The 10,000-nt window shown below is 30.9% G+C and overlaps 2 protein-coding genes across 4 annotated transcripts in view; one reads left to right on the forward strand and one right to left on the reverse strand.

Annotated features, from left to right (window-relative positions):
• The window catches only part of appl2 (adaptor protein, phosphotyrosine interaction, PH domain and leucine zipper containing 2), an 18,324-nt gene extending 11,874 nt beyond the window's left edge, over positions 1–6,450 (forward strand). The window contains exons 14-21 of the mRNA XM_051099125.1: positions 456–550; positions 643–792; positions 960–1,015; positions 2,339–2,513; positions 2,607–2,643; positions 2,749–2,901; positions 2,988–3,035; positions 3,920–6,450. Of these exons, the coding sequence (XP_050955082.1) occupies positions 456–550; positions 643–792; positions 960–1,015; positions 2,339–2,513; positions 2,607–2,643; positions 2,749–2,901; positions 2,988–3,035; positions 3,920–4,051 (846 nt within the window). The 3' untranslated portion in view covers positions 4,052–6,450. The remainder of the gene's footprint in view (positions 1–455; positions 551–642; positions 793–959; positions 1,016–2,338; positions 2,514–2,606; positions 2,644–2,748; positions 2,902–2,987; positions 3,036–3,919) is intronic.
• A 32-nt stretch (positions 6,451–6,482) lies between these two features.
• The window catches only part of tubgcp6 (tubulin, gamma complex associated protein 6), a 28,451-nt gene continuing 24,933 nt past the window's right edge, over positions 6,483–10,000 (reverse strand). For all 3 annotated transcript variants that reach the window (XM_051099099.1, XM_051099098.1, XM_051099097.1), the window contains 3 exons: positions 8,645–8,858; positions 8,355–8,548; positions 6,483–6,788 (listed from right to left, as the gene is read on the reverse strand). In XM_051099099.1, coding sequence (XP_050955056.1) covers positions 6,697–6,788; positions 8,355–8,548; positions 8,645–8,858 — 500 coding nt within the window. In that variant the 3' untranslated portion in view covers positions 6,483–6,696. The remainder of the gene's footprint in view (positions 6,789–8,354; positions 8,549–8,644; positions 8,859–10,000) is intronic.

Raw genomic sequence — 10,000 nt, forward strand, 5'->3', positions numbered from 1 at the left:
GCAGTTATAGCGCTCCTAACTTGACAGACAGCTCTCGTTAAACCCGTAAAGTGAAAGTGAAAGCCGTCTCACTTTAAAGCAGTTTTTCTCAAAATTCCATTCCTGAAAATCATCGCTATCAGCCAACTTAAGATAGCCATAACTTAGGTTAAGTTCAAGCTATGAACAAAATAAATTCAATAAAAAAACAGTAAATTTCAAGAGTCTGAATTAAACACCAAGTTATTCATACAATTTATTTCACATACATACATACATATATATATATATATATATATATAAAAATTTGTATACGATTTATGTATATTTAGCTTTTTTAAATATTTGCTTTTACCCTTTATACTTTTTAAGTTAAAATAAACTAAATAAATAAATAAATAAATATGTATATCAGGTAATGTGAGCAGTGAGTGAATCTGTGTATTTGTCAGTTGAAATGTATGTGTTGTTTCCAGGCTGTGGCGATCCGGTTGCATCAGACGGCACTCCAGGCTGTGACGCCCATCACCAGCTTTGAGAAGCGAGCAGAGGGTTCTCCTAACCCCGACCGGTACTAATATCTCACAATGACTAAACACTCATGCATTTCTAGCTCTTTATAAATTATTTGGTTTAAAAAATCCTGTTTTTCCTCATAAATAGAGCAAAACCAGGTGCTGTGACCTCTAGAGAGCCTCAGAAACCCCCTACAACCCTTGAGCCTGAAGATCTGATCGTCCCAGGAACACCAATCCAGTTTGACATTGTGCTGCCCGTGTCTGAGTTTCTGGACCAGAACCGAGCCGGGGCCAGGTCAGAGGCCAAACATCACCTGAACACCTGTTTAAAATAAACAGTTTGCCCTTTTTGTGAAGTGTTTATATAGATTTATCATTTTATTGCCCATGTTGTACAGTGTGTTTATAGTTTTACTGTCTCAGTATGATTTAGTGGAGTTTTAACTGCTTGTTTTGTGACAGACGCACAAACCCCTTTGGCGAGACGGAGGATGATGACGGCACTTCAGACACGCACGGTGAGACGGCCCATTTCACGTCAACATTTACCTCAAAAACAAATAAAACACTAACAGAAAACAGAGTACCAGGAAAATACCGAATTATAGTAAAATCAATATCAATAATTATCAATTAATTTTAAGTATTAGATATGAAAGTTAGTAAGTTATTGTTTTATTAGAAAGTTGTTATTTTAGATATTTTACAAAAATATTTTAAAAAAATGAGTGTATACATTTTATGATATTAATTTATTGTGTTCAATAATTATAGAAAAACTTTAAAGAAAAACTAATATTACTGTTAAAAAGTGAAAGTATAAGTGTAATATATCATAATTATTGTATTAATGGTTATGTTTATCAAGGAAAAAAAAATACATTTTTTTTATTAATTATCATTATTAAAGTTATCTGATATTATAAATGTTCAAATATTAAATGAATTATATATGTGTATGTGTGTGTGTATATATGTATATTTTTAAATTATCACTTACATTTATTTATTAATTATATTAACTTATTTCAAGGTTTCTATCAGACTTTTGAATTTTAAAGCATAAGGAAAAAAATTATATATATACAAAATTATATATAATATATATTATATATATACATACTTTTGTGATTTACTTATGTGATCACTTAGTAAAAACTTATTAGCAATATATAAAAAATAATGTAAATAATTTAAATATGCTGTTTTTTTACACACACGTATATATGTATTAAAAATTGCCATATTCAAGAATTATAGAAAAACTAAAAACAGTAATTAAAAACTCTATGTATATATGCATGTATATATTTTTTGTAGTAAATGTATTAGTTTTTTTTTTTTTGTGTAAATAGCTTATAAGCAATAATGTAATAAAGTAATAAAAAGTGTGTGTGTGTGTGTGTATATATATATATAATACACTTTATTATTATTATATATATATTAATATATATTATTATATATTAATACACTTATTACTATATATATATATATATATATATATATATATATATATGTATTAATATCCATGTTTATCAAGAATTTTGTATATATACACACACTTTTCAATAAATTACTTTTATTAAGTACTTAATATATTACATTAAATATATTGTTTTAAGAATATATATATATATATATATAAGATGAATTTGAATTTCTTAATTGAAAACATCATGATATGATAATGAGAATGTGGTGTGAGGTGATTATTAATGGCACATTATGTTCCTAAAACAGCCTATCTTTTTGTAAAATTATATTTTACAAAAAAATAGTCTGTTTTAGGAACCTAATATAATTTCTCTTTTTTTTTTTTTATTTGTCAAATATCCCAGATTCGCTCCTGCAGCAGGTGTTTGCGGTGCGGTTCTTGGGTTCGATGGCCGTACGAGCTGGTCACACACAGGAAGTGATCTATGAAGCCATGAGGCAGGTGCTCGCAGCTCGTGCAATTCACAACATCTTCAAAACCACCGAATCCCACCTGATGGTCACCAGTAGCTGCATCAGGTGAGTCTGCTCTCTCACATCTGAAGTAGACCCTGTCTCACATATTTATGTTTGCACAGGATGTTAAAAAATGCTTTTTGTGTCTGTCAACAGATTGATTGACCCACAGACACAAGTCACCAAAATCAGTGTAAGTGTTGGTTTATTTATGACACTGCGCTCACTGGAGCCAAACATCAGCGATGGCATCTCTGTTTGACAACAGAAACATCTTGTGTGTGTGTGTGTTTGTCAGTTCCAGCTGAAGGACGTGACTCAGTTTGCCGCTCATCAGGAGAACAGCAGGCTGATGGGGTTTGTTCTGCAGGGGAGCGATTGGAGTGACGGAGGCGAGGATCAGCCCTCCTTCAGCGTATTTGTGTTTGAGAGCAACACTGAAGGAGAGAAGGTCAGTCTGAAACCAAACACCATAATGCTCACGTCTCACATTCAAAATCAGATTAATGCAGGACTTTGACTGCTGTTTCTCCACAGATTTGTTATACGATAAACCTGGGGAAGGAGATCTCGGAAGCAAAGAAGGTAAAACCGCAACACCTGATGTCTACAGATATAATCAGCTGTATATATACATATATACATGCATGCATACATACACACACGCACACATATATATGTATATATATATGTATATATATGCATCTAATATATATACATATACATATATATGTGTGTGTGTATGTGTATATTTATATACACATACACACACATATGTTATTATATATATATATATATATATAAAAAAAAAATATAATTTTATTTTTTAATTTAACAGCAGGTATAAATATTGACTGAAATTTGAATAAGGCATCTAATATACATATGTATATATACATATATATACACACACACACACATATGTGTATAATGCATATAATGTAATAATGCATCTAATGTACATATATATATATATATATATATATATATGTATGTGCATTAGATGCATTATTACATTATATGCATTATACACATGTGTGTATATATGATTTAGATTTGCCAATATTTATACTTGCTGTTTTATTAATACATTTAGTATAATATTGGATTAATTTAACTTGATGTTAAATATAAATAATAAACTAAAAGTTGCATATTAATCCAATATTATATTAAATGTATTAATATGTATACTTAATAGTAATATATAAAATACAACTTTTTTATTTATTGTATTAAATGTTTTATTAAATTACGAATATATTACTGTAATGTTATATAAATATATTAATTGAAGAATACGGTTAGAATATTATTGATTTGTTATTTTTTTTAAACTTGCACTTGCACAGTCATTTCTGATGTGGATGTACTACATTTTGTTCATAGGTTATGCAAACATTTTTAAGTTGGGCCAGTTTTTGTTTTTTCTTGACTTTAACCTCAGCTGTTTTCCATCTGTTCATCAGGACCCTGAGGCTCTGGCGCAGTTGATAAAGTCGATGCCCCTAACGAATGATGGCAAGTTTTTGCTCCTAGAGAATGAGATGGGAGACGCAGCGGAAGCGGTCGGAGCAGACGAGCAGGAATCAGAGGCCTGATCTGAACACAACACACACATAACACACTCCCATTTCCTGCTGCTGTTCTCCTGTCCTCCTCTCACAACTCCAGACAGACTAATGAAGGAAACACAACAGGTGATTCGTTTAGCACTTACCTGTTTTTAGATGTTCAAGGTTTCAGTAGAAGTACATCAGACATGAGTTTACAAGCTAAAGGAATAATTCACCCAAAAATGAAAATTTTCATTTGACTGTAGTGCATGAGTACTATAAACCAGTTTTATTATACACTAATGGTACGTTTTGGAGTTCAACAGTGTAAAACTATTTCAGTTTCTTTGTGTGAAAAATAGCCATTCAGAGTTTTCATTTTTGGGTGTACTGTCACTTTAAGAAAATAATCTTATGGATTCTATTTGCATCTTGATTGTCATGTTACCATTAGAATTGTCAGATTTTTAAAAAAAATAATAGTTCATTCTGTTGCTCATATTACAGCAAAGTTTGAGATTTCTCACACTACATAAGCAAACGCAACCATTAAACCTGAACCTTTATATGCACTTTCTTTCTTCCTGTTGCATCTGACACATTCTGATTTTCATAATCATTTACATTCCATTACATTTTAATTGTGATGCTGTTTTTAATTAAGTTTGCAAAACGTGTGAATCCCAATTTGCATATAGCAACTATTTAGTATTCAAGATTAGCAGCGATTTAAAATATGAATTCATGCATGCTAATACTGCTTTGAAAGAGATGTTTGTGTTGTTCTTGGTAAAATTTTGAAACGCATAAACAAATGTTAACAAGTAGTTCAAAAAAAAAAATAATAATGAAAAATTGCTAAAAATGTACTCACCCTCAGACTATCCAAGACGTAGAGTTTGTTTCTTCAGAATTAAAGAAATATCACTCGCTCACAAGTGGATCCACTGTGGTGAATGGGCACCATTAGAATAAGAGTCTAAACAGCTAATTTAAAAAAAAGGCTGGAAGTGTCACACGCCCTGAGAAGTGGATTCACTGTGGTGAATGGGTGCCATCAGAATGAAAGTCCAAACAGCTGATAAAAATGCAGCTGGAAGTGTTGTACTCGCTCACCAGCAGATCCACTGTAGTGAATGGGTGCCGTCAGAACGGGAGTCCAAACAGCTGATAAAAACAGTCATAGTCGCGCATAGTAGCGTCATAGTCGCTCATCAGTGGATCCACTGTGGTGAATGGGCACCATCAGAAGGAGAGTCCAAACAGCTGATAAAAACATTGCTGGAAAGTCACACTCACCCGTGGATCCACTGTAGTGAATGGGTGCCGTCAGAATGAGAGTCCAAACAGCTGATAAAAACGTCGCTGGAAGTGTTATTATAAGCTCATTTTTTGATTAAAGGAGGTTTAAAGCCAAAACATCTTAATGATGAATTTGTTTCTTATCAACATGAAAGTTTTTGCTTCACGAGATGCTACTTGATGGACTGGATTTCTTGTGGATTACGGTGATGTTTTTATCAGCTGTTTGGACTCTCATTCTGACGGCACCCATTCACTGCAGAGGATCCACTGGTGAGCAAAGCTGTTCTGATGAAGAAACAAACACATCTACATCTTGGATGGCCTGAGGGTGAATACATTTTCAACAAATGTTCATTTTTGTGTGAACTGTTCCTTTAATGAACTTCAGTTAAATGCAAATGCTTGCAAGCAAATATTATGATTAAAAAGGTGCAATTTTTCGACTTGTTCCTTAAGTGTGCAAATTGGGATTCAGCAGAAGGCAAATATTTTCTCTATTTTTGGTTTAAATTTTTTTTTAAACATGCAGTTTACACTTTTAAAACACTAATTTAAAACCAGTAGTATGAGTTTACTTTCTGTTGTCTGTTTACATTTGATAACCCTAATAAATACAGTGAACAGATGAACTGAAAAAGGAAATCGGACACATCCTGTATATTTTAACTCATTCTGTGGAAAAATTAATACTCTCAGGGTGAGTCTGGTAACAAAATTAAATCTTTTTTTGTGTGCTGAAGGGCTTTTTTTTTCTCAGTATTTCCTGTCCGATCAGTGTCGTTCAGTCTGAGCAGATGGATCGGCACATCCGCAGCGCTTTATTACGCACTCATTTATCTGTATCATTTATGAATTGTACGTGTTGAAATCAAGCACCTGAAAGCGGTTTGCTAGTGAACGATGTTGAACTGTTTACATTTATTGTGCTGGAGCGACTCAAGCTGATCCTGAAGTGTTTCTCAAACTCTAATACGCCTCAGTAACCATCTGAAGTTTAACCTGCGATGAGCTTTAGCATGACGACAAATAAAAACATTCATGAACTTGAATGGATGCGCAGCAGTTATTGGTCTTATGGGTTCTGCTCATGTAACATCTGTTCAGAATGTAAAACTTTAATAAAGCTTTGTGACCATTTCTACCTTCCTTTACGAGTTATGACAATAAAATGTGAAAATTAAATAGTTTATTTTACACATCACATAGTTTAGCCTCTGTGGCACACATAACAGGAAATGCTGAACAGGATCAATACTGAGCAAGATGGATTTGTGTTTGTCAGTCAAAAACATTTACAGGTGACTGTGGTTGTTGGATTTGGTTATATACATACTAACACCAATACTGAAGCAGGTCCGGAGGGCTCACATTCACACACACGACAATCAAGAGTCTTTGTAGTAGTTATTGAGGTTGATCCGCAACAGGAAGTCCTCCAGATGGGGCTGATAGCCTTTGTCCACCAATTTGGTCACCACTGTGGAAAACACAAACATATACAGTCATTAAACTCACATAAACAAAAACATGATTTTGCATGCTTTTTTTTTTTGTGTATCATTCTGAAATTGTAAAACAGCCCCACTCATTTTAACTACTTTTAAAATATGACTGATAAAATTTACATACTCGCTCACTATTTAGCAAAACAAAGTACACTTAATGTAATTGTTATGGAATGGAGCTATAAAAGGAAAGATAAAATACTACAAAAGTGTAGGATATGAACCCTTTAGAGCCGTCTGAATGTCCTGCTGGAACATTTGGCTTGCGTGAATCTCTGCTCAAGAACAAGCTATATTTGTGAAGACTTTTGTTGGCAGCAGTACAATATTTATTTAGCCAGGGTTTCCAAAGATTGCACCATCTGGATGGTTTTACTGCAGCTACTTGTCTTGCAAACTGTGCATATGACAGCAATAATAAAGAGATCGTTTTTGAAATTCTCTACCAAAAAAAAAAAAAGAAGATGGCAATAGATAGATTTTTAATAGATGTCTGAATTAATTGAGTGTTCTTTAGTATGGATGGGCTAAACGTGATAAATAAATCAGTGATGTTTTTCACAGTATGCCAGTGGTTTCAAGCAAAAGAATACAGTTGACGTTTATTTTCAGCGTATTATTGGAGATTATTGGAAATTCTAATAAAGACATAATAATAAATAAATAAATAAATTATAGTAATAAATATTATAAATGCATATAATAAACAAAATTAAAAATGCTAATTAGTGGTTACAGTTTCTATTTGAAAATAGAAAATAAAAGAAAAAAATTAAAAGAACCATGAGTAAATCTAAAACACTATTTTTTTGATTTTACGAAAATGTAAAAAAAAAAAAAATTGTATTATGGTTTAATATACTACTTATATATAATACAATTATAAAATATCATTTTTTCCTAAGCATAAGCTCAATAATATCTATTTATCTCTTAAGTTAAAAAATATTTTCTATATATATTTAAAAAATTCTATTTAAAATAGAAAGGTATATATATATATATATATATATATATATATATATATATATATATATAAACTAATTATATATTATACAATTATGAAATTAATATTTTTGTTCCTACATTATGCTCAATATTATCTATCTCTTTTTAAGTTATGAAAATGTTTTGAAATATAAAAAAAATAAAATTAAATTAAAAAAAAGTGTCTAATGACACCTTAAATTTTGTCCAAAATTAATGATATCACGATTTCTTTATATTTTCTATACAGCTAGATTTTTATTTTAAATCTACTTGGTAAAAACCAAAACCAAAAAAGAAATATTGAGGTATACAACTGATTGTGTTTTTATTTATTGTTGTCTACTGTGAGTCTTGTTTTTCTCCTGGAAAGCGCCCTGGGCACCTTTTTGGTTGTTGTAAGGTGCTATATAAATAAAATTTGATTGATTGATTGATTGATTTCAGGTGGTTGTCGTCTGTATCTGGACGGGCAGGTGTGGCGCTCTAATCTTATCGCTTCCGTCACAGAACTCTGGTCTTTCAGCGTTACACCTGTCGGAGTAGCTCACCTTTGAACAGGAAGCGGGAGTAGTACTTGAAGGTGTTGTAGGACTGCTGCATGGCGATGAAACTGGGATGCACCGGCTCCCCCTGCTGAAGCTCCCACGGCTGCGCGATCAGCTGCCCGCGGAACTTCAGGATCAGACTGAAGATGCTGTGGATGATGTTCATGACGGGGGCAGCTTTCTCTGTCAGTAAACCTCTGAGAGTGGAAAGAACAGACCATCACATTTCCATATCCTGCTTCAGATACATAAAATATGACTGAAATATCACTGAATTTGTGACGGGTGCTCACCTAAAGATGGCTCTGTTGAGGTATTCGGCGTGCGTACGGTGAATGGCGTCCAGGTCGTTGGCGCTGCTCAGTTTGTGTGTGAACTCGCTCCACGACACCTGAAGGATCTGGTTAGCGATGTAGCCCTGGATCACCTTCACGAAGTGCTGCATCTCGTGTCTGTAGAGCTGCAGCTGATGGAACTGAGCGGAGCGACCGGCACCTTTTACCAGTGCTGGAGACATGAGGAGGAAATTGATTATTGTTATCTAAAACAGGTCAAGTATCAGGTCCATGTTGACAACAATTATATTAAATCAAGTAAAATTACAAAAATTATAATGAATGACAGCATTTCACATTTTTGTGACTACATTTTTTCCCCCTATATATATATATATATATATATATATATATATATATATATATATATATATATATATATATATATATATATATATATATATATATATGTGTGTGTGTATATATGTATATATATTTATATATATATATATTTTTTTTTAAAAATATAATATATATAAAACATTTTAGTAATAATAATGAATTATATATACTGAATTATAATTATATGTTATTAAAATATGTAACTTAAAATAAAAATTATTTGAAAAAAAAAAAAAAACGCAATATAGTAATATGTATAAAAAATGTATAATGGCATTTTATTATGATTTAATATACTAATTTATATAATTATGATATTAAAATATGCAATTTAAAATTATTACAAAAAAAAATACATAGTTTATTTTACATATAAACATAAACACACACACATACATATATACGTTTTTAATATATAACATAATACCATAAAACATTTTAGTAATAAATAATAGTATTTTATTATGATTTAATATATTATTTAATTATATTAATATATTTTTATATATTATATAACTATATAGTAAACTATGTAATTTAAAATGACAAATTATTTAAAATACATTTTACTAGATAGATATTACTATTTTTCTATATCATATTCTATATTATAGCTATATATACACATCAACAACACTAATAATAATAAATAAATAAATATTTATTAATAAAATTAATATATATTTTTAAATATAATGTAGTGTGTGTGTGTGTATATATATATATATATATATAAAAAATAGTATTATTTTTATTTTTTATTATAGAATTATATGATAAAATATGTAACTTGAAATGACATTAATTATTTTAATATTATATATATCTTAAATCTTGTCCAAAATGAATTACATTCCTTAATTAACTATTTATAATTCTGCCTGGAACAGATCTAAATGAAGCCATCATTACAATTAAAAAAATGTTTTTTATAACTAGCAAATGTGAACTAAAGACTGAACTGCACACAAA

The sequence above is a fragment of the Labeo rohita genome, chromosome 25 (assembly GCF_022985175.1).
Source record: "Labeo rohita strain BAU-BD-2019 chromosome 25, IGBB_LRoh.1.0, whole genome shotgun sequence".
NCBI lineage: Eukaryota > Metazoa > Chordata > Actinopteri > Cypriniformes > Cyprinidae > Labeo > Labeo rohita.